Source organism: Callospermophilus lateralis, chromosome 14, assembly GCF_048772815.1.
Source record: "Callospermophilus lateralis isolate mCalLat2 chromosome 14, mCalLat2.hap1, whole genome shotgun sequence".
Classification (NCBI taxonomy): domain Eukaryota; kingdom Metazoa; phylum Chordata; class Mammalia; order Rodentia; family Sciuridae; genus Callospermophilus; species Callospermophilus lateralis.
In genome coordinates, this window is record NC_135318.1 from 84,822,356 (window position 1) to 84,842,983 (window position 20,628).

A 20,628-nucleotide genomic window follows, 5' to 3' on the forward strand; every position below is an offset into this window, starting at 1 on the left:
TATCCTTTGCCCTCTTAATGGTCATTTAGATTGTCTCCAACTTTTGTTCTTATAACAATAAAAATCTTTGTACCTGCCCTAGGATAAATAATGAGAAGAGAAATTGCTGGGTTATAGAATGTGTGTATCTAATTATCAATTGTCCCTTAGAATAGTCACATGTATTTCACAGCTATTCACAGAGTAGGAATGTTTCCATTTCTCTTCAATATAACCAACTCTCTCTGCAGTCAGGCATTTTAAATTTTGCCAATCTGAAACATAAAAAATACATTTTTTTAATTTTTATTTTTGGTTAAAAAACACATCAAATTTCCCAATGTAGCCATCTTTAAAGTGACCAGTTCAGTAGTGTTAACTATACTCACATTGTTGTGGAACAGATCTCTAGAACTTCTTCATCTTGCAAAACTGAAACCCACATTCATTCAATAGCTCTCCATTTGCTTTCTTCAGCCCCTGGATGCTACAATTCTTTTTGTTGTAAAAACTTGACTACTTAAGATACATAAAGATGTGTACATAGTACATATTTGTATTTTTTGCATCTGGCTTTATCTCAGCATAGTGAACTCTATGTACATCTAAATTGTGATATGTGACAGGATTTCCTCCTTTCCAAGTTTGCATAATATTTCATTGTATGTATATGCCATATTTTCTTTCCTTATATGTCTATAGATGGAATATTATGTTGTTTCCATACCTTGGCTATTTTGGAAAATGTTGCTATATACACAGGTGTATAATTTTTTTTTTTTTAGTTCTTCCAAACATATATCCCAGTAATAGGATTGATGGGCAACATGGCAGTTCTGTTATTAATTTTTTGATGAACATGTATGCTGTTTCCAAGTGCACTCACCTTTCTACATTACTACCCAGGGGACAAATTTTCCAGTTTCTCCACATTCTCAACAACACTTGTCATTGTTGTGCTAACAGTACCACTCAACATTTTGATTTTATACCTTACCAAGCACCAGTGGGTTTAGGCATCTATACACAATCCCTCTTGAACAATGGGAAATTACACTTCTGGGAAGTTAAATCCCTTGTCTCAGAGTACAGGGCTCATCAGTGATAGAGCTAAAGTAGAAGTCAGGATCATGGCCCACAAAGCTATATGCATCAATATGTCACCCTGCCCTCAAATTTGCAGTGATTCTTTAAGCAAAGAAAGTAGGGGAGAAAGAGCTGCTCCATGCTTCTGAATTCCTACCTTTTGAACTCCGCATGAGTAGAGAATCTGCCAAGCATTCTTGTTCTTGGACATGCGGGCTAAGTGGCCTTTGCCTCCACCTGTAAGGAAGTGGCATCCATGCTAATACTCCAGATGGGAAATGTGTGACCAGAAGATTAGCTCCATTGTATGGGGCTGGATGCTTTCCACCAGCATTGTTTATGGGATACATTGTTTTTGCAAAGTTATTTGCTCCAGTAAATTTCCAAGCTCTTCAGGCCCCCTTGCCATGTAGAGGGTAAGATTTATGGGTAACAAGGAGTGTGGGCAGGAAAGGTTTACAAAAGAACAGATCCTCTGGGAGACTTCTGGAGTTCCCTCAAAAAGCAAGATTGTGGCCCTATTTTGTTTTATTTTTGAAACTGGATGTGCCAACAAGGTGTTGAACTTTTCTTTACTCTTAGTTGTGGGTGTCGATATTGTTGTGTTACTGTCTCTATTCCACATGCGCTCACCTCTGCACATTTCCATATGTGTTGCTGAGGTTTTTAGAGATTACCTTGGTTTTGTTTTCCCTGGTCTTTCTGCCAGAAATATCATGCCCCTAACAGCATATATATGTACCCATTTGTTCTGAATCTACTAGCAGGTGGTTCCTGTAGTGCCCATAGAAAACACTCCCCATTCAGAGGCACTGCTCCTGGTGTGGTCTCAGTGTTGTAGTTCTGTGACAGAGAATGCATTGTGTCTGGCATGTGGCAGGGTGGTCAGCTGATAACATGTGCTGTCTCTTCATTGTTCTCTCTTTCTATACACCTACCCAGTCAGACAGACAGACTGTCCCATCACTGGGATTTTCATACTCTTCTCAAACCTCAAGAATTAGGCCAGGCTGTCTGATAGAGAAAGATGTAGAAAGCAGGAAGAAATATCAGATTTCTTACCTCCTCTGAGCCTCAGTGTTCTTACCTGCACAATGGCATGATAATGTCACCCTGGAACCTGATGTTCAGGTAGTCAAGCATATTGATAGCTAAAGCACTTAGAACAATGCCTGGTACCTGGAAAACACTTAATAAAATGTTCTTGTTATTTCGTTGGTCTAGACCCTGTGCTAGGGATGCAGGAAGATTAAATGAGATATAACCTTGTCTCTAAGAACACAAGGTCAAGTGAAAACCACAATGAACAATCTAGTATATGGGGGGAGGGGTAGAGAATAGTGCAAAGTGGGCACTTATACCTGATGAGGGTATCAGGGGAGTCCTCTCGCAGAAGGTGATATTCAAACTGAGGCTGAAAACTGACTCCTTTTGCTACTTAGGCAATCCCACCAAAAGCACATCGGAGCCTCGCTTGACATCATTGATGTCTATGACTCCCATAGTCCCTCACTTAATCATTCATTCATTCATTCAATCAGTTAACTAAGTATCCATGAACACCTCCTGGTGATATGATACAACTTGAGCATTAAAATGAAGCTTGTCAATCTTTTTGCAGTCACTGAGTTTCCTCCCTGGTCCCAGCTGGCTCCAGGCACAACTTTGACAGTGTCCATAGGAAGCAAAAAGGATGGAAGTGAAAATGAACATGGAGGTTCACTGTCTAGCCTGTGACTTTGCCAACCTACTCCATGGCTCGGCCCCTCATCAGTCCTGTTAACACTGGGAGGTGACCTTGGTTCCCATTGGAAAAATGAAAATACTGAGGCCCAGAGACAGTTGTGTGTTTCCAAGGTGACTTCTACTTTGTTTGTCTGGGAGACCTGGAGGAAGGAAGTATCTGCCATGGTAGGACCCATCATAAGCACGCTCTCCCCACAGCTTGAGTGTGTGGAACTAGGCTACTTCTGGAGGTCTGTGGCTCCCCCAGTATTCCTCCCAGACTAAACCCTCTGTTGAGGGCAACTAGAACTTGAATGGAAATGGTTACTCCATGACCCATGTTCCCTTGGTTCAAGAGGTCTTTTCACCAAAAGACTCCATTGTTTCAAAATTCCCTCCTCTTTTCTAGTTTCACCAAGATGGTGTGGGGCTGTGGAAGGGAATCCAATGCCTAAAGCTACTGCTCTAAAAGCCCTTGCTAGTCTCTGGGACAGTGACCTCCTTGCCCTCTGTCACTGGTTCTGCAGGCTACAGTTGCAGGTCCTACAGCTGCTGGACTTCTGGACAGTGATGGTCCACCCAGTCCACTCCTGGCACCTCCCAGTTGACCAGACCTACCTTTCTGCTGCTAATTTTCTTCTAGAAAACTTGTTGCTCCACCCATTTTCCCTTGGTCATCTCTGGTCAACTTGTAACTTTCAGTATCAGAGCCACTTCACCCCTCCCACAGCAACTCCTGTTAGTCTCACTACCACAATCAGTTCCTTTCTGTGTCCCTCTTCAGGACACATGAAACTTTCTAGAAATTTTAGGATGCAAACTGCAAACTATCATTCTGCCTAACCATACTGTATGCTGATTATATTTTGACACTGTCCCTACTCAGAATTTCACATAGGAAATAATGCCAAATCTTCTCTGCTTCTGACTTTTCCATGCCCTCTATCTGCAATCTTTTGCTAGGAGTTCTGCCTAGATGGACATCTAAAATCTGACCACTTCCCCACCTGTCTCTCCTTCTTCTTCCATATTCCAGGCTCCACTGGGCTGGACAGGGGCTAGCTTTTGAAGCTGCCAGAGAGGTTACCCAAGGGAAGTTGCCAGATGATCAGAGAACATATGGTGGCAGGTATCAGAAAATTTTACCAGTTACCCTGCCCATCGAAGTTCTTGAGAGGACTAAATGGCATTGTGCATATATATGCTATCTGTTCAAATAAGAATATACCAGAAGAAGAGATGGCTTGGATTCACATCCAACCTTCACCAGCAGGAAGCTGTATGATATTTGGCATTTCATTTAAACTCTAAACCTCAGTATGCTTGGCTGTAAAATAAGAATAACATTAACCCTCACCTCACTGACTCCTGGGGTGAAATAACATGTCTGAGTCCCACTCACACATGTGTTTGGATGCTAGTGACAAAGTTTGAGTGCCAGTTTTGGAGGGATATGTGTTCTTTGGTGCCACCTCGAATAAAAGCGAGTTTTAGTTCTAGTAAGGAAGAAGGAAATAGATGCAGGTTAGGTTCCTAGCAAGTGTCCCTGACCACAGTTGGTAAAGTGGTCTCAGCATAGTGCCTAGTACAGAGTAATTACTGGAACTATTAGCTAGTGGAAGTAATACTGATCATGAACTAAGCCACATGGGATCTAAAATTTTGAATTAGTGTCTACTTGGTGGCAAGGCTATTATGAAAGAAAATCAGTGGAGTCCGTCGGAATCCCTGTGGGAATCCACTTATTGTTTCTCTGCCAGATCCCTGTCTACATCACACAGAGTAGGTGCTTAATATTCTGTTGAGTTAATGAATAAATATATCTCTTAGGTTCAGATGGGTTTCAGCCTCCCCCACTACATTTTTGAATCTCTGTCCCTATAACCTTCACTTGACTTCCAAGTGATTTTTGTCAGGCACTTATTGGCTGGGTTCTACCCATCCCATGGTGTGCAAAAGCAAAACAGCATATTAAATTTCATTTCCAGCACTTCGTGGCCTGGGCTTTATGGACCCTGTCCTTCTATGTGCAATGCTTGTCCCTTCTCCAACTCCAGCAAGTGCTAATCCAGCAGCTCAAAGTAAGAGGTGTAAATTTCTTCTCACTGTGTGGTCATGTTTTTTAATCAATAGCTTGACTTGTCAGCACCAAGTAAAACAACTTTGATTTGAAGAGAAAGAGGGAGCCAAAGGACATATCTGAAAAAGCAAGCAGAGAAAGAACCCTTTCTCCATATATTAATTAATTCATTAAGTCAACAAATACTAGCAATTCTTTGAGCAATGATAGGGTGCCATGTGCTGCACTAAGTGCTATATGCAGATTTACTCATTCAGTCCTCACAATATTTCAAGGTGCTGTGATGATTCTTATTTTATACATGAGATGAATTAGAGAACATCTAGGTCAGTAGCTGTGGAACTTTATCCTGAGTTAACTCTGTGCCCAGGGTCCAAAGATGTAGCAGTGAATAAGTAAGACAGGTCTTCCTCATCCTGCCTAGGGGTGGGATATGCACAAAAGCCAAGCAACTGGGGGCAAGAAATGGGAGAGGATGGTTAATGAGTACAGGCTTGCAGGACAGCAACAGTCACATCTAATATTTTAGGACATGGTGGGGTAACTATACTTGACCACATTCAATTGCATGTTTCAAAATAGCCACTAGAGAGGACTTGTAATGCTCCCAGTAGAAAGAAATAATAAATGTTTGAGGTGATGGCTATGCCAATTGCCCTGACCTGATCACCATGCATTGTATACATGTTTCATAATGTCACACTAGACCCAATAAACGTGGACAAATATGTGCCAATTAAAATTCATATACACATATTTATTAAATGCATACACACTTATTAAAGCAAGCAACCAAATTCACAGTAATTTCAAATAGTATTTTAGTTAGGCATGCCTTTGGAGGCAAGTAGGAGATAACCTGATTATCATGGCTCACACCCTAGGCCTTTGATTTTCTCCCTGGAGCAGAAGATAGGAAGATGCTGGTACTGGATATGTGGCTATGACATTTGCATTTTCCCTGGGGTCCTGCAGTGTTCAAACACCTCCCATCCTGTCCTCATTCCTGTACTTCAGCATGAGGTAAAGAGGTGGAGAAAGTGTCTGTATCAGGTAGGGCAAGCAGATTTCTGAATCTCTCATGGGCCACCTCTGCCCAGCTGGCCACAAAAAAGAAGAGCAGTTACATTGGAAGTCATGTCCACTACCAACAGTGCCTGATACAGAAAGTACCATGAAAGAAATTTACATGGGGTAATTGGTTAAAGGGATTCAGTGCAAAAGGTAGTCAGGGAAAGTGACATTTGAACCTCTGTGACCAGGAGCCATCCCTGAAAATACTTGGGACACTTTTCCACATAGAGAACATCACAATGCAAAGATCTTTGTTTGGAAATGATCATGGGGAGATCTCAGGAGACAGAGGCCCAGGGTAGTTGCAGCTCAAGACAAAAAGAGAGCAAACAAAATTAAGGCCAAAAGGGGAAAGGAGCTAGATGATGCAGGTCCCACAAGAAGTTGAAAGTTATTTGGTTCTAAGTGTAGTGGGAAGGTGAAAGCTTTTCATCAGAGGACTGGCATGATCTGATTCATGTTTTAAAAAGAATTACTTGGGCAGAAGAGCTCTTTTGAGAGTGAGGAGGCTTAATAAGAAGATCTAATTCCAGGTTATGTTGTAGTTTTTCACAGCTCCTTCCTCTTGGTTAATTTTTTTATTCCTCTTACACACCCCCTGCCTGCTGCTTAATTCAGGGCAGCTCCTGAAGAACTGGATTATTTCCTGCCCATCTGTCCCTCCAGGGCTTTGCACAGGGCCAGACATTTGGCCAGTGATTGATCAACATGGCTTGAACTGAACTGGACAGAAGTGAGTACTTTTCTCCAAGATCTGTGAGCTCCTGCATCAACTCACCCTCCACTCACATCTTTTGACTAGGTCAATGGCTCTCAGCTGGGTAAGTTTGCCTCCAAGGTGATATTTGGTAATATCTGCATGCATATTTGTCTGTCATAACTAGAGAGAGAGTGGGGGAATGCTACTGGCCTCTAGTAGGTATTGGCCAGGGACACTGAAGAACATTCTACAATGTGAAGGACACTCCATGACACAGAATTTTGTGGCCTCAAGTGCTAATAGTGCTGAGGCTGAGAAAATGTGGCTGATTTACATGCCTGTTTTTTTTTTTTTTATTTCGCTAGTATTTTCCTTTAAATATTTTACTTTTAAAGTAGAATTTTAAAAGACACCATAAATTACCCCCCCAAAGTAAAAACTCATGTCACTTTATATAAATAGATGATAATTGGAAGATACATACTCAGATAACTAAAATCTATGGAATTCTAGTGAAACCACTGTTGACCGGTGACAAGTTCTTTCTTCCCCAATGTTGAAGAATAACACCAGAAAGCACACGCCGAGGCAAGGTCAGAGTAGAAATTAGAAATTTATTAAAGGACAGCAGAAAAAACTTCTCCCGGAGGAAGAAGGGGACCCAAGAGGTGGAATCCGTGGAAGGGCTTTCAGTGATGGAATGTAGGTTGGAGGCCTACAGGTGGGCTTAATTATCACCTTTTGGGATGGGCTATCTCCAAGTCTGTTGGGGCTGTTTTCCCGGGCTCCATTAACATTTCTTTGAGGTGGACTTTGGCCTAGGGCCTTTTCAGGACTTCATTAACATTCCATGAGTTGTCCTGCGTTTTTCCTGAGTCATTCCCAGCATGGCCTCCATTTTAGATTTCACTCGATATTAGACCCAATTTACCTAACTACACTGACTACCTAACTTTAAATCTGGCTTCACTAGCTGGATACTGTGATGAGCTCAAAACTCCAAACCTGAAGCTTGCTTTCTCTTTGTTAAAAACAGGCTGTTATCAATGTCCTAAGGATTAAGAAAGACTGAGGAACTATTCCAGGTTAAATAAAAAAATATGTGTAATCTGATTTCAAATTGGTTGTGCATCAGAAAAAAAAATTATTAAAAATGACTTCATTGGGGCAACCAAAAGACTTTGACTATAGATTGTATGTTAGATAATATCATGGTGTCCACATTACATTCCTGAACTTGGTAACCATATTGTGGTTATACAAAGGAATGTCCCTGGTCTTAGGAAATACTTAAAATATTTAGAACTAAAGATCCTAATGAAGCCAGATTTAAAGTTACGTAGTCAGTGTAGTTAGGTAAATCGGGTCTAATATCGAGTGAAATCTAAAATGGAGGCCATGCTGGGAATGACTCAGGGAAAACGCAGGACAACTCTTGGAATGTTAATGAAGTCCTGAAAAGGCCCTAGGCCAAAGTCCACCTCAAAGAAATGTTAATGGAGCCCAGGAAACAGCCCCAACAGACTTGGAGATAGCCCATCCCAAAAGGTGATAATTAAGCCTGTAAGAGTAAAAGAAATTGAAGTTAAAAAGTGAAGGACCAGGTATTGTTAAATTCCTCTGCTACACCCTGAGGCAGTTAAGACAATGCCCTACTAGGCTATTTTGCTGATTCATAGCCTAGAGCATACAGGGCCCGAACCAATCAGTTTGAATGTGTACCTGCTTAGGAATAACCAATCACCCCTGCCCAATCTGTTCCCGCTAATGAATGTACTAATCATGTCTCAGATTTGTTGTTCAATTTTCCCGTGCCTCATGCTGATTTGTTCTGATGTATGCAAAGCCCCCGCCCTCCCCAAGAAGTGTACTTAAGCTCTGCTCAACCCCTGCTTGGGGCTCTTGGCTGCTCACCCTTCTTGAGTGGGCCGGGAGCCCCAGCGCGTTGGAATGGATCCCCAATAAACCCCCTTCTGCAATTGCATGAGTCAGTCTCTTGGTGGTCTCTTCCTCCGACGTTTCGCCAGACCCTTACATTTGGTGCGTTGGCCGGGAACTGCGCATCGCCGGACAGGGAGACCCCAACGGACTCCTTTTAGGGGGTAAATAAGTAAGGCGCCTCTTTTTCTTCTTCTTCCTCCTCTTCTTCTTCTCCTTCTTCTCTTTCTTGTTTTTTCTTTGCGATCGCTCAGGGCTTGGTTTTTGGCTCAGTGGAGTGCGTGAGCTCTCAGAGCTTTTCTGGTTTTTCGGTTTGGGTTGGCAGGGTGGCTGCCAGCGGAGAGCGTAAGTTCTCCCTGGCGGTGGTGGACAGACGTGTCCTGAAGCCACAGGCCACGTTCTCCAAGGGACGCCTTGGAGGACTCGGGGAGGGACGGAAGAGCCCTCATCTGGTAAAGGGACGGAAGTGCCCTTAGAGGGACGGAGGAGCCCTCGTCAGGTGTTCTGCTGCCAACCCGTCTGGCTTTGCCGGCTATTCTTTTTTTTTTCAGGTTAAGTTGACTGTCTGTCTTTAATTTTTGCTTCTGAACTTGTGTTAAATGTTTACTGTGTGTCTGTGTCACGTTTGTATTGTCTCTGTTTGAGCAACATCCAGTATGGGACAAAACCATACCACGCCTCTGTCCCTGACTCTTGAACATTGGACTGACGTCCATTCAAGGGCCCAGAATCTTTCTTTTTCAGTGAAACACCAGACCTGGCAGACACTCTGCACTTCAGAATGGCCCACCCTCGGAGTTAAATGGCCCCCAGGAGGGTCCTTCTACCTCCCTCTAATCTGCAAAGTCAGGGATATTGTCTTTCAGCCGGGGCCGCGTGGCCATCCAGATCAACAGCCATATATTTTAACCTTGCAGGACCTCTGTGAATTTCCTCCCACGCGGGTGAAGCCTTTTCTTGTCCCAGCTCCCATTCCAACCCCCTCCCCCATGATCCAATCACTCAAACCTTCCGCTCCTCCCCGTGGTCCCTTCATACTCCCTGAGTCACAGGACTCTTCTCCCCCTCCTTATCCTCTACCCATGCTCCCAAACCCCCAACCCATCCTAGATGACCCTCCCGCCGCTGACTCGGTTACCCCGCCGCTAGAGGTAATTGGGTCAGACCCAAGCCCTCCCAGGGATTTCCCCGTGGCAGCGGCATTGGCAGCAGCGGCAGCAGCCCCTCCCCCACCGGAGGAACCTGAACCAGCTAAAGGAACCTGCAGGCGGCGGATAATGGAGAACTCGGAAGCCCTGGTGATGCTTCCTCTTCGTCCCTATGGGCCCACGATAGATGATGGGCGCGGGGGAGAAATGCAGGCTTACCAATACTGGCCTTTCTCCTCCTCAGATCTGTACAACTGGAAAAATAACAATCCCCCTTTTTCTGAGGACCCCAGCCGACTTACAGGTTTAGTCGAGTCGCTGATGTTCTCACACCAGCCCACTTGGGATGACTGCCAACAGCTTCTGGGGACTCTCTTCACAACAGAGGAATGGGAGAGAATCCTCTTGGAAGCCCGAAAGAATATTCTTGGACCAGATGGGAGACCAACTCAACTCCCTAACATCATAGAAGCTGGCTTCCCCTTAAACCGACCCAACTGGGACCCTAACACCTTTGAAGGTAGGGAGCATCTGTCCACTTATCGCCGGGCTCTTGTAGTGTGTTTTTGAGCGGCCGCTAGGCGGCCAACTAATTTGGCCAAGGTAAGAGAGATAATTCAGGGACCCAATGAATCTCCCTCCATGTTTCTGGAGAGAATTATGGAAGCATATAGGAGATACACTCCCTTTAATCCTCAGGCAGAGGACCAAAAGGCATCTGTTGCAATGGCTTTTATTGGGCAGGCTGCCCTAGATATTAAGAAAAAGTTACAATGTTTAGATGGACTACAAGATATGACCTTAAGAGATTTAGTCAGAGAGGCTGAGAAAATATATTATAAGAGAGAAACTGAGGAAGAGAAGGAACAGAGGAGGGAGAAGGAAAGGGAACGCAAGGAAGATGAGAGAAACATAAGGCAGACTAAAACATTGGCTAAGGTCCTGGTCACAGCCGCAGACAGGCCAGAAGTTAGAAAGCAGGGAGACAGGAAGGGATACCTGGGCCCACGCCAAAGGCTGTCCCTGGCCTCAGATCAATGTGCCTACTGTAAAAAAAAAAAAAAAAAGGACACTGGGCCACAGAGGGCCCAAAAAGAGGCAATCACGTCAGCCCGCCATGCTGACTCTAGAAGATGATTAGGAAAGTCAGGGCTCGGATCTCCTCCCCAAGCTCAGGGTAACTTTTGAGGTGGAGGGGACCCCAGTGAACTTTGAAGTAGATACAGGAGCCGTATATTCAGCCCTCAAGGCCCCACTGGGCCCTCTATCTAATAAAAGATCCTTAGTTCAAGGGGCTAATGGCAGTAAATATCGGGCTTGGACAACAAAGAGGACTATGGACCTAGGAAGGGGAAAAGTTCACCACTCTTTCCTAGTAATCCCAAAATGCCCAGCCCCATTAATGGGCAGGGACCTACTCACCAAGCTCAGGGCTAAAATAACCTTTAACCCCGATGGTCCCCAAGTGGAGTTTCTAAACCCTTCAGTAAAGACCCCCATAGTCACGGCTCTGACTATGTCAGTAGAAGATGAACATCAACTCTTCACGGCCCCTGGGACCGATCGAACAGGTAGACTACCCCAGAGATGGATAAAAGATTATCCTAATGCCTGGGCAGAAACTTCTGGGTTAGGTCTAGCCATAAAACAACCTCCAGCAGTAGTAGAATTAAAAGCCTCTGCCTCTCCAATCAGTGTTAAACAATACCCTCTAAGCAAAGAAGCTAGGGATGGGATAAGACCCCATATTCAGAAATACCTGGCTCTTGGGGTCCTAAGGCCCTGTCAATCGGCCTGGAATACCCCCCTGTTACCAGTAAGAAAGCCAGGAATTGGGGACTACCGTCCTGTTCAAGACTTAAGAGAGATCAACAACAGAGTGCAGGACATCCACCCCACGGTGCCTAATCCATATAATTTGCTTAGCACTCTGAATCCGGAGCAGAAATGGCACACTGTGCTGGATTTAAAAGATGCTTTCTTCTGCTTGCCCCTGCATAAGGACAGTCAGTTGTTGTTTGCTTTCGAATGGATAGACCCAGAAATAGGAACATCTGGCCAACTATCCTGGACTAGACTCCCACAGGGGTTCAAAAACTCCCCCACTCTCTTTGATGAAGCTCTCCACAGGGACCTCAACGACTTCAGAACTGCACACCCCGAAGTCACCCTACTCCAATATGTGGATGATCTGCTGCTGGCAGCCAATACCAAGGAGAACTGTGAGTCTGGGACCCAAGCACTATTATCCGAGCTTGCTCAGCTCGGATACAGGGCTTCTGCCAAAAAGGCCCAAGTTTGTCAACAAGAAGTAATCTTCCTGGGTTATTCACTTAGGGGTGGCAAACGATGGCTTACTGAGCCCAGAAAATGAACTGTTGTGCAGATACCGCCCTCATCTGATAAGAGACAGCTCAGAGAGTTTCTTGGGACTGCCGGCTTTTGTAGGTTATGGATTCCTGGGTTTGTGTCTTTGGCTGCCCCTTTATACCCGCTGATAAAGGGGGATGCCCAATTCCAATGGACCCCTGAACACCAACAGGCTTTTGATAATATCAAAAAGGTGCTGCTATCCGCCCCAGCCTTAGCTCTCCCAGATGTAGAAAAACCCTTCACTCTCTACATCGAGAAAAAGAAAGGAATAGCACGGGGAGTGCTCACTCAGACTTTGGGACCTTGGAAAAGGCTGGTAGCATACTTATCAAAAAAATTGGACCCAGTGGCTAGCGGGTGGCCCCATTGCCTAAGGGCTATAGCAGCAGCAGCCCTTCTAATAAAGGATGCTGATAAGTTAACACTGGGGCAGAAGCTAACCATCATAGCCCCCCATGCCCTGGAGAGCATCATCCATCAGCCTCCAGACAGGTGGCTATCAAACTCCAGAATAACCCATTACCAGAGCCTCTTGCTTGACAAGGACAGAATAACGCTGGGACCCCCTGCTCCACTCAACCCGGCTACACTGCTGCCAGAAGAATCATCAGGACCCGTCGCTCATGATTGTCAACACATACTGGCAGAGGAGACCAATGTACGACGAGACTTAAAGGATCAGCCACTGCCCCGCCCTGAGGTCGTATGGTTTATGGATGGGAGCAGCTTCCTTCAAGACGGTAAGCGGCAGGCTGGAGCAGCAGTAGTTAGCAAAATTAATGTTATCTGGTCTTCTGGTCTTCCAGAAGGAACATCAGCTCAAAAAGCAGAGCTAATTGCCCTTACAAAAGCATTGGAGCTAGCATCAGGCAAAAGAGCCACCATATACACTGATAGCCACTATGCATTCGCCACTGCTCATGTGCATGGGGCTACTTACCAGCAAAGGGGGCTATTAACCTCCCCTGGGAAGGAAATAAAGAACAAAGATGAGATCCTCCACCTTCTCTCGGCAGTAAAAGGCCCTAAAGAACTAGCTATAGTGCACTGTCGGGGCACCAGAAGGGGAATGACCCCGTGGCAGTTGGAAGCTAAGCTGACAGCCCTAAACGGAATGACCCTGTTAACTGTTTCCACGCCGGGGGAACAACAACCAGGAAACTTGGCTGCGCAGGAACATTCAGGCAACTTATGGCCTGGGGACATGGACACCGAACTCCGGGATCCTACAGAGCCAAGTTCACAAGTCCAAAAAGCCCAACTTTACATCAAAGATGTTCACCAGCTCACCCATTTAGGCTCAAAGAAGTTACAGGCACTCTTGAAGGACAAAAGAAAGGACTTATTGTTGACTGGCTCACAAAGAAAAGAAATAGCTGAGCAGGTGACCAGAGCTTGTTAAGTCTGCCAATTAGTTAATGCATACTCATCCAAGCTTCCTGTAGGAAAGCGCTTATGAGGGACCAGACCCGGACAGTTCTGGGAAGTGGACTTTACTGAAATCAAGCCAGCAAGGTATGGACTTAAGTATCTCCTAGTCTTTGTAGATACTTTTTCAGGATGGGTCGAAGCCTTCCCCATGAAGAAAGAAACTGCTCAGATGGTGGTCAAAAAGATTCTGGAAGACATCTTTCCAAGATTTGGACTGCCTAAGGTAATGGGCTCCAATAACAGACCGGCATTTGTGGCCCAGGTAAGTCAGGGATTGGCCAGGACCCTGGGGATAATTGGAAGTTACATTGTGCCTATAGACCCCAGAGCTCAGGACAGGTAGAAAGGATGAATAGAACCATCAAAGAGACCTTAACGAAATTAAGCTTGGAGACCGGCATAAAAGATTGGACTATGCTCCTACCTTATGCACTGTTTCGTGCAAGAAATACCCCCTCCATCTCTTTGTGTAACCTTACCCGCTATGAAATTCTCTATGGTGCCCCTCCTCCAATCAGGGACTTGACCCCAACCCTGAGACTTAACGATTCCTTTCACACCCCCTTGCTTAACAGACTTAAAGCCCTTGAACACACCCAGCGATACCTGTGGAAACAGTTGGCCACTGCTTATCAGCCCGGAGACAAGGGAACCCCACACCGATATCAAGTGGGAGACTTCGTCTTCGTGAGACGACATCAGGTGTCATCCCTGGAACCCCGCTGGAAAGGACCATACCAGGTGCTGCTTATAACGCCTACAGCGGTAAAAGTAGATGGGATCACTCCCTGGATCCATGCCTTCCATCTCAAGCCTGTGCCCTGTCCAGACTCCGGCTGGAAACTGGAACAGACTGGTAACCCTCTCAAGTTGTGTGTCCGTCGTGTGGGTAGGGCTATGGATTCTTCCCCTGACCACCTGCAGCCCTAATCCCCATCAGCCTGTTCAACAACACTGGCAGATTATAAATCCCACTGGACAAGTAGTATGGTCTATTTCACATATAGGCCCCCTATGGACTTGGTGGCTATCTCTCCATCCGGACATTTGTCAACTGGCCACAGGCCTCTCTGACTGGGACCTCCCTGACATAGAGGACCCCACACAGATCCCGTTTGACCCCAAGCCAGGGCAACATTCCCCACACCATATGTATCATGGATGTCATTGCCCCTATCATAGGTGTAGACTAGCCAGTCTTGATTATTATGTGTGCCCAGCTGATTTCCGAAGCCGCAAACAGGTCCGAATCTGTGGAGGGCCCAATGACTTCAATTGCAAATCTTGGGGTTGTGAACAAATGGGAGCTGCATGGTTTAAACCAAACTCCCCAGACAGCATGATTCAGGTAGGGCGAAATGACACCTGGATACACCCTAGGAACTGTTTAACTAGCCGAGTGTCAAACACTCGCTGTGAAAAAAAAAATATTCTATGTAACCCCCTCAATATAACTTTCATCTCCAAAGCAAGGGGCTACCTCAGGACAACATGGCTTACAGGAAATAACTGGGGAATGCGGTTCTATGTTTATGGCCCCACTTATGACTTTGGTCTCTGGTTCAACAGACTTAAGCAGGAAGAAAATCCCACAATAGGGCCCAATCCCCTCAAGCCAGGAATTAAGCATCCCAAACCCCCTTTGCTTAGAACTACCAGAACCCCTCTTCTATCTCAATCCTCCAGGTTTCCGTCTTTGTCTACTTCCCCAGTCCGGAGTATAGCTGACCCCTCCCCCTGGGAATTAATTAAAGGAACCTTCACGGTACTGAATTCCACACAGCCAGACCTCACCCAATCCTGCCGGCTATGCCTCTCTGCCGCGCCCCCTTATTATGAAGGAATAGCAGTTAATGGGACTTATGCTGTGAAGACGCAGAGTTCCACCTGTAGTTGGGGCAAAAATCCAAAGTTAACTCTCCCAGAAGTAACCAGGACAGGTTTATGTCTAGGGTCCCCACCCAAAAGTAAACAGCACATATGCACCCAGATAGGAGAAATCAATGTCACGCAGGGCTTTCTAGTCCCTGAGAAAGGAACCTGGTGGGCATGTGACTCAGGATTAACTCCTTGCATTTCAGTCCAGGTGTTTGACAGCTCAGTAAATTATTGTGTGATGGTGCAAGTACTCCCCAGGGTGCTTTTTCATGATGCAGAATCATTTGAAGGTCTAGTAGGGGGACAAATAACCCGTTTCCACCAGGAACCAGTGTCCCTCACTCTAGCCATATTGTTGGGGATAGGAGCTGCTGCAGGAGTAGGTACGGGAGCAGCTGCTATGATCTGGGGGTCACAACAAATGGCCCAGTTAGAAACAGTGATAGATCAGGGCTTGAAAACATTAGAGACTTCTATCACAGCCTTGCAAGAATCTTTAACTTCTCTCTCTGAGGTTGTTTTGCAGAACAGGCTGGGGTTAGATCTTCTCTTTATGAGGGAAGGAGGCCTCTGTATAGCACCAAGGGAAGAATGTTGTTTTTATACTGACCATACTGGAGTTGTAAAAGAATCTATGAGTAAATTAAAAAAACGCCTTGAAGAGCGCCAAAGAAAAAGGGAAACTCAACAAGGGTGGTTTGAGTCTTGGTTTGCCCAGTCCCCCTGGTTAACTACACTCCTATCAGCCCTAGCCAGACCCTTGATCATTCTTATGCTGTTACTGACTGTGGATCCCTGTGTGCTTAACCGCATAGTTTCTTTCCTCCAGGCTCAGATAGGACAAGTGAAACTCATGGTAATCAGGCAGCAATATGCTCCACTGGCAGAAATGAAAAATGAGACCCCTCAATAATTATGATCTATCACTTTTAAGATTAAAAGTAGTCGGAAAAAGGAGTGGGGAATGTAAGAGTAAAAGAAATTGAAGTTAAAAAGTGAAGGACCAGGTATTGTTAAATTCCTCTGCTACACCCTGAGGCAGTTAAGACAATGCCCTACTAGGCTATTTTGCTGATTCATAGCCTAGAGCATACAGGGCCCGAACCAATCAGTTTGAATGTGTACCTGCTTAGGAATAACCAATCACCCCTGCCCAATCTGTTCCCGCTAATGAATGTACTAATCATGTCTCAGATTTGTTGTTCAATTTTCCCGTGCCTCATGCTGATTTGTTCTGATGTATGCAAAGCCCCCGCCCTCCCCAAGAAGTGTACTTAAGCTCTGCTCAACCCCTGCTTGGGGCTCTTGGCTGCTCACCCTTCTTGAGTGGGCCGGGAGCCCCAGCGCGTTGGAATGGATCCCCAATAAACCCCCTTCTGCAATTGCATGAGTCAGTCTCTTGGTGGTCTCTTCCTCCGACGTTTCGCCAGACCCTTACAAAGCCCACCTGTGTCCCACGCCTCGGGCCTCCAACCTACATTCCATCACTGAAAGAACTCTAAAAAGGGGAAAGAACAGCCCTTCCATGGATTCCACCTCTTGGGTCCCCTTCTTCCTCCGGGAGAAGTCTTTTCTGCTGTCCTTTAATAAACTTCTAATTTCTACTCTGACCTTGCCTCGGTGTGTGCTTTCTGGTGTTATTCTTCAACATTGGGGAAGCAAGAACCCGTCACCGGTCAACAGCGGTTTCACTAACTTTGGAATCTCAATGCTTTAAAATAGTGTCTGTGTGTAATATGCATGTGCATAAACATATACCTATACACAAATAAATACATACAGAAAGAGAGGCATGTGCACACAAGAGCTTACAAGGTAAATTTGTCAGAAATAATATCTGTCAAATCTAGGGTATAAAAGATTATTTTTCTGTTCTTGTAACTCTTTCATAGCCTCGAATATTTCTAAAATAAGAAATTACACAAACATACAGAAACTCTCTTGAATTTACTTCTCGTGGCACAAATCTCAAAAAAATTTTTTGGAGAACTGGTAGAGCACTTGCTGAGCATGTGTGAGGTACTGAGTTCAATCCTAAGCACCACATAAAAATTAAATTAAAAAAAAAAAAGGTATTGTGTCCATCTACAACTAAAAAATAAATTAAAAAAATTTTAAAAAGTTTTTTAAGAGCTCAGGAGGCCTTCAGATGTTAAATGGTTTTTATTGAATTGAATGATTCATGTTTTATTCTCAAAATTATTATCAAAATTAAAATGTCTCCTAAATAGAAAAAAATAGTATCTGCCCTGTCATTAAGTTTATGTATATAAGACAGCCAAGTTATCTAAGAATCCAACCAGACTTGTTCTTTTTTTGGAGGGGTGGGGCAGCGTGTGCTATGATTGTGACATCACATATCTGCAGAGCTGTCATTTTGCACATTCATGGTAGAATATGTTTGGTTGTATCCTGAGATTGTGATGCTCCTAGTGAAAAACCAGCCTCTACCTCAGAGCAAAGCCTGTCCCAAGGAAGGGAAATGACCTTTGTCCTTGGAAAAACCCACAGAGTGCTCCTAGGCACATTTCCACCCTGCTAAATTGTTTATCTACAGGAGAGATCTGCTGCGCCAGGTGTCCCTGATTCAGTCAGGCTAGGTGGGGACCCATTGCAGCCCCCTAGCAGCCACCAATCAGCATGAGACAGGGAAATACCTGGGATGCCAGATGACCCTCCCAGTAGTTTATGATGTTGGGAAACAATGTAGTTCAGCACGTACTCCCATCTTGGCTTAAACCAATCAGTTCAAACGAATACCCCCTTTGTACTGACCAATCACCCCTAGACAACTTGTTCCCACCAGTGAATGTGCTAATCATGTTTTAGAGTTGTTATTTGATTTTCCCGCGGTGTGTGATGATTTGCTAAAAGAGGCTATGATGTATGTGAAGTGTCTGCCCTCTCCAAAAAATGTATAAAAATGCTGCAAACCCTAGGTTCAGGGCCTCTCAGCACCACCAGCTGCTGTGTGTGTGCGTGCGGAGGACCGAGCTAGCTCGCAATAAACACCTCTTTGCTGCTTACATCGATCTTGGGTCTCTGGTGGTCTTTGGGGGTCCTGAATTTGAGCATAACATTAGCATGTGTTGACTGATAATAAAGAGATACTAGCAGTAAGAGAGAGGTGTTGCAGATGGACTATGCCCAAGAGACTTTATCATCAGAAAGACTGAAAGGAAATAGATAGGATGCTGATTTTCCTCACTGCAGTTCACTGTGTTCAATTCACCCAGAGGCCTCTGCTGGCTCATCAGCTAGCTGTTTCTCTTCAGTCTTATCAAAGTGCTGTTGTGAGACTCAGTTTCCCCACCTGCAAAATGGAGATAATACAGAGTAAGCTGACTTGAAGTAGGGTCATCCTGCCCTCTGAAGTCTTTAGCTATTACTGACATGAAACTCCACCCCCACCAGCATTCCAAGTGCCTGGGGTAAATTCCAATGCCTGTGCAAATATGTCATTGAATTCCTAGGACCTTACATTCTTATGATACCTAGGGCTCAATTTCCTTTTGTCTTGGCTGATGTCTTGTTGGTCCTCTAAGTCCTGTGACTTTGTACGTAAATCCATTGTCACAAGAAATCAGTCCTTTGCTGGGATTTCTAATTCGCACACATACACACACACACACACAAAAATACAGCCTCAAAAATATACACACACAGATACACTCTTATGAATGGACTCAAACACATAGAAATAAAGATACACAAATGTACACACACAGATATGGACTGCCTCACAGAACCAAAAAATAAAAAAAAAAACATAAAAATATAGACATACATACTTACAGACACTGACATAGTTAGACATGCACACACATATACAAATTGATAGACACAGAGACCCAGGGACACAGACACCAAGCTTGTATCTGCAGCAGACTTTACAAATGTCTGGGGATACGGAAGGATTTTTTAATGCAAACAACTTGTACAAGTTGTGAATGCTAGGAATCTTCCTTCAAAGCTCCCTGAACTTCTGTCCCTTTTCAACTTTTATATTCCCTGCCCTTCCCCAATATTCTCCTCCACTTTTTCCCTTATCAGAACAATTTGTTTCTTTTCAACTCCCTAATTTCAAAGTCTGCTCTGGACTTCTCTTTGCACCTCTCTCTTCTGATGATCTAGCTATGCTTAGAAACACCCTCTGATTTGGTCTTCTGCCCTCACATCAGGTTTTGCCAGGGAAAAAGAGCAGGAGAGAGATTTACTTGCCCACTGATGTGAACTATGTCACATGCCCTCACACAGACTTAACCTAAAATGCTGGTGTGGAGCTCACCTCTCGATTCTATCATTATTAACCAAGGGTTTTGTATTGGTGTTGTTTAAAGTATTTTCCCCCTCTACAAAATCACAGAATATTCCTGCAGTCCCTTCACCCAGTTTCCTCTAATATTAACTCTTAAAAAGATTAACTAGGCTGAGCACAAGCGTGAATTCCTGTAATCCCAGAAACTCAGGGGGGTGAGGCAGGTGGATATCAAGCTTGAGGGTAGCCTCACCAAGTACGCAAGGCCCCACACAACTTAGCAAGACCTTGTCTCAAATAAATAAATAAATAAATAAAATAAAAAGGGATAGGTTTGTCTCTCAGTGGCCAAGCACCCCTGGCTTCAATCCCCAATACAAATACATAAATAAATAATTTTAGTATAACTATCAAAAAAAAAGACAAGAACCTGGGTATAAAACTATCAACTAATCTATAGACTTTATTTGAATTTCACCAATTTTCCTTTTAGGTCTTGTTTCTGTCTGTGTTCTTGTGTTGCATTTAGTCCTAATGACTCCTTAGTCTCTTCAAGTCTGTGGCAATGCCTCAGTCTCTCTAGTCTTTTATGACCATGATCCTTTTAAAAGATGTGGTCAGAGGTTTTGCACAAGGTCTCTCCTCTTGGGTTTGGTGTTTACTTATGATTTGGCTGGGAGATGCCACAGAGGTGAAAGGTCCTTATGGGATTATTTGGTGGAAAGGGGGATACATCAACATGATTGGTTAGGAGTGATAAAATAATTTCAATATTGTGATGCTTCTTGGATTTCTTATTATAAACTTACTATTTCTGCCTTTATGATTAATAAATATTTTGGGAAAGATACCTTGAAAATATCTTATTTCTCTCTCAATTTTTACTTATTTAGGGGATGTGGCTCAGTGGTAGAATACTGGCGTGTCATGCATGAGGCCCTAGATTAAATTCCCATAC

At 44.4% G+C, this 20,628-nt stretch overlaps 1 protein-coding gene across 1 annotated transcript; it reads left to right on the plus strand.

The window, feature by feature from the left end:
* The first annotated feature begins 9,001 nt into the window (after positions 1-9,001).
* Positions 9,002-14,906, plus strand: LOC143637883 (uncharacterized). Its single transcript, XM_077105204.1, is given in 5 exon segments — positions 9,002-9,666; positions 9,754-10,780; positions 10,783-10,833; positions 10,836-13,827; positions 13,830-14,906. Coding segments are annotated over 5 exon segments (5,133 nt in total). The 5' UTR covers positions 9,002-9,238; the 3' UTR covers positions 14,465-14,906.
* Positions 14,907-20,628: the final 5,722 nt, after the last annotated feature.